Below are 1,832 nucleotides of genomic sequence, written 5' to 3'. Positions count from 1 at the left end.
TTCAGGGACAATGGAGTGCTGGGCCTTGGCCTCAGTCGTGGTTGGAAGCAGGATTTACAAAAAACCTGGTGCTGCTGGAGTTGTTTCCGGTGGTGCTGGCGGTGGAGTTATGGGGAGCATCATTCAGGGACCTGAAGGTGCGTTTCCACGGGGACAACCTAGGTGTGGTACAGGTAATTAATAGGAACACGGCATCATCTCCGCCAGTGATTAGGCTATTACAACATCTGGTACTACGTTGTTTGCAACTGAATGTTTTCATTCATGCGGTCCATTTACCAGGGGTGGAAAATGTTATAGCTGATGCGTTGTCTCGCTTCCAGTGGGAAAGGTTCCGGGAGTTGGCGCCGGAGGCGGAGCAACACGGGGTTCCTTGTCCCGACTGGCTGTGGGGGATAGCATTGGCCTCATCGCCGGATGGATAAAGAACTCGGTAAGTGGGTCTACGTGGGCGGCTTACACCAGGGTATGGCAGGAATGGATGGATTTTGTGACTGAAATCGGGGAGGAGCCAGTGGGTGGAGAGGTGCGGTTGCTCTTGATATACTACATTGCCAGGAAGATGGAGGAGGGTGTGTCTGCAGCTGTAGTGAATAAGAATGTATCTGGGTTGGCCTTTCTGTTTAAGTTGCAGGGTCAGATGGATTTTACGAAAGACTTCTGGGTCCGGCAGGCAATGAAGGGTTACAGAAAGGCTTGGGTTAAGAAGGATGTGAGAAGGCCGGTGACATTCGAGATTTTGCAGGGTGTTATAGCACAACTGGAGAGGGTGTGCTCTTCAGGTTATGAAGTGCTGTTGTTCAAGGTAGCCTTTTTATTAGCGTTTTTTGGGGCCTTTAGAATAGGGGAGTTGGTTAGCCCTTCCAAGAAGGTACAGGGAGGGCTGAATTATCAGGATGTGAAGTGTGAGGCGGAAGCCTTGCAGTTGTATTTGAGAAAATCAAAGACCGATCAACTGGGAAGGGGCAGAATCGTTAGGGTGTATCCGGTTGTGGGTTCGGTGTTGTGCCCAGTTGGGACAGTGCGGGAGTTTTTGAGTTTGCGCCCGGCGGGAATGGGCCCCCTTTTGGTACATTCAGGTGGTGAATGTTTATCCAGATACCAATTTGGGGCAGTTTTTGCAAAATGTATCCGGGGTTTAGGATTGACCGAGAAGGATTTCTCGTCACATTCCTTCAGGATAGGAGCAGCCACGGAAGCAGCCAGGAATGGATTGGGGGAGGAGATGGTAAAAAAGATTGGTAGATGGGAATCCAAGAGGTTTCAATCTTATGTGCGGCCCAATTTGGTGGTTAGTTTGTAGGTTAATTATTTGTGGTGTAAGAGAGATATGGGTATGGTTCGGTAAGTGTTAATAGGGTTGTTGGTTATAGTATGGTTTCCTGTGTCTTTGTCTATTTCAGATTCGCTGCCTGGGATGGTCTGGATCATGGGTCATTCCTATGTGGCGTGGGGGGCTCGGAGAGGGGACGCCCGACACGAGGGTAGGCAATTGGGTTTTGGCAGGAGGGAAGCGTGCATAAAGTGGCTGGGGATCCCAGGCATGTTGTGGGGCAGATTGGTGCCGGAGGTGCATCGTTATGCACAGCGCGATAGGCCGCCGGATGTATTGGTAATACATGCTGGCGGTAATGACCTGGGTATTAGATCTATGGTGGACCTGAAGCGCGACATCAAGTTGGATGTTTTGCGGTTGAGAGAAGCCTTTCCGAAAATGGTGATTGTTTGGTCAGACATGGTGGCCCGGACTTCCTGGAGGATGGCGAGATCAGTTGAGGGGGTCAACAGGGCACGTAAAAAAATAAATAGGGAAGTTAGCAAGTTTGTAGTAA

General features: G+C 50.2%; 1 protein-coding gene across 1 annotated transcript; it reads left to right on the top strand.

Moving 5' to 3' along the window:
* The first annotated feature begins 481 nt into the window (after window positions 1-481).
* LOC141127383 (uncharacterized) lies at window positions 482-1,303 on the top strand. The gene has a single exon (XM_073613741.1). The coding sequence runs from the start codon at window positions 482-484 to the stop codon at window positions 1,301-1,303; it is 822 nt and encodes a 273-aa protein (XP_073469842.1).
* Window positions 1,304-1,832: the final 529 nt, after the last annotated feature.

Source organism: Aquarana catesbeiana, linkage group LG02 (genome assembly GCF_042186555.1).
Source record: "Aquarana catesbeiana isolate 2022-GZ linkage group LG02, ASM4218655v1, whole genome shotgun sequence".
NCBI classification, from domain to species: Eukaryota; Metazoa; Chordata; class Amphibia; order Anura; family Ranidae; genus Aquarana; species Aquarana catesbeiana.
This window is presented reverse-complemented; position numbering and strand designations above follow the sequence as displayed.

Excerpts from the sequence above, each read along its gene's own strand:
- LOC141127383 (XM_073613741.1), top strand. The coding sequence starts at position 482 with ATGGATTTTGTGACTGAAATCGGGGAGGAGCCAGTGGGTGGAGAGGTG.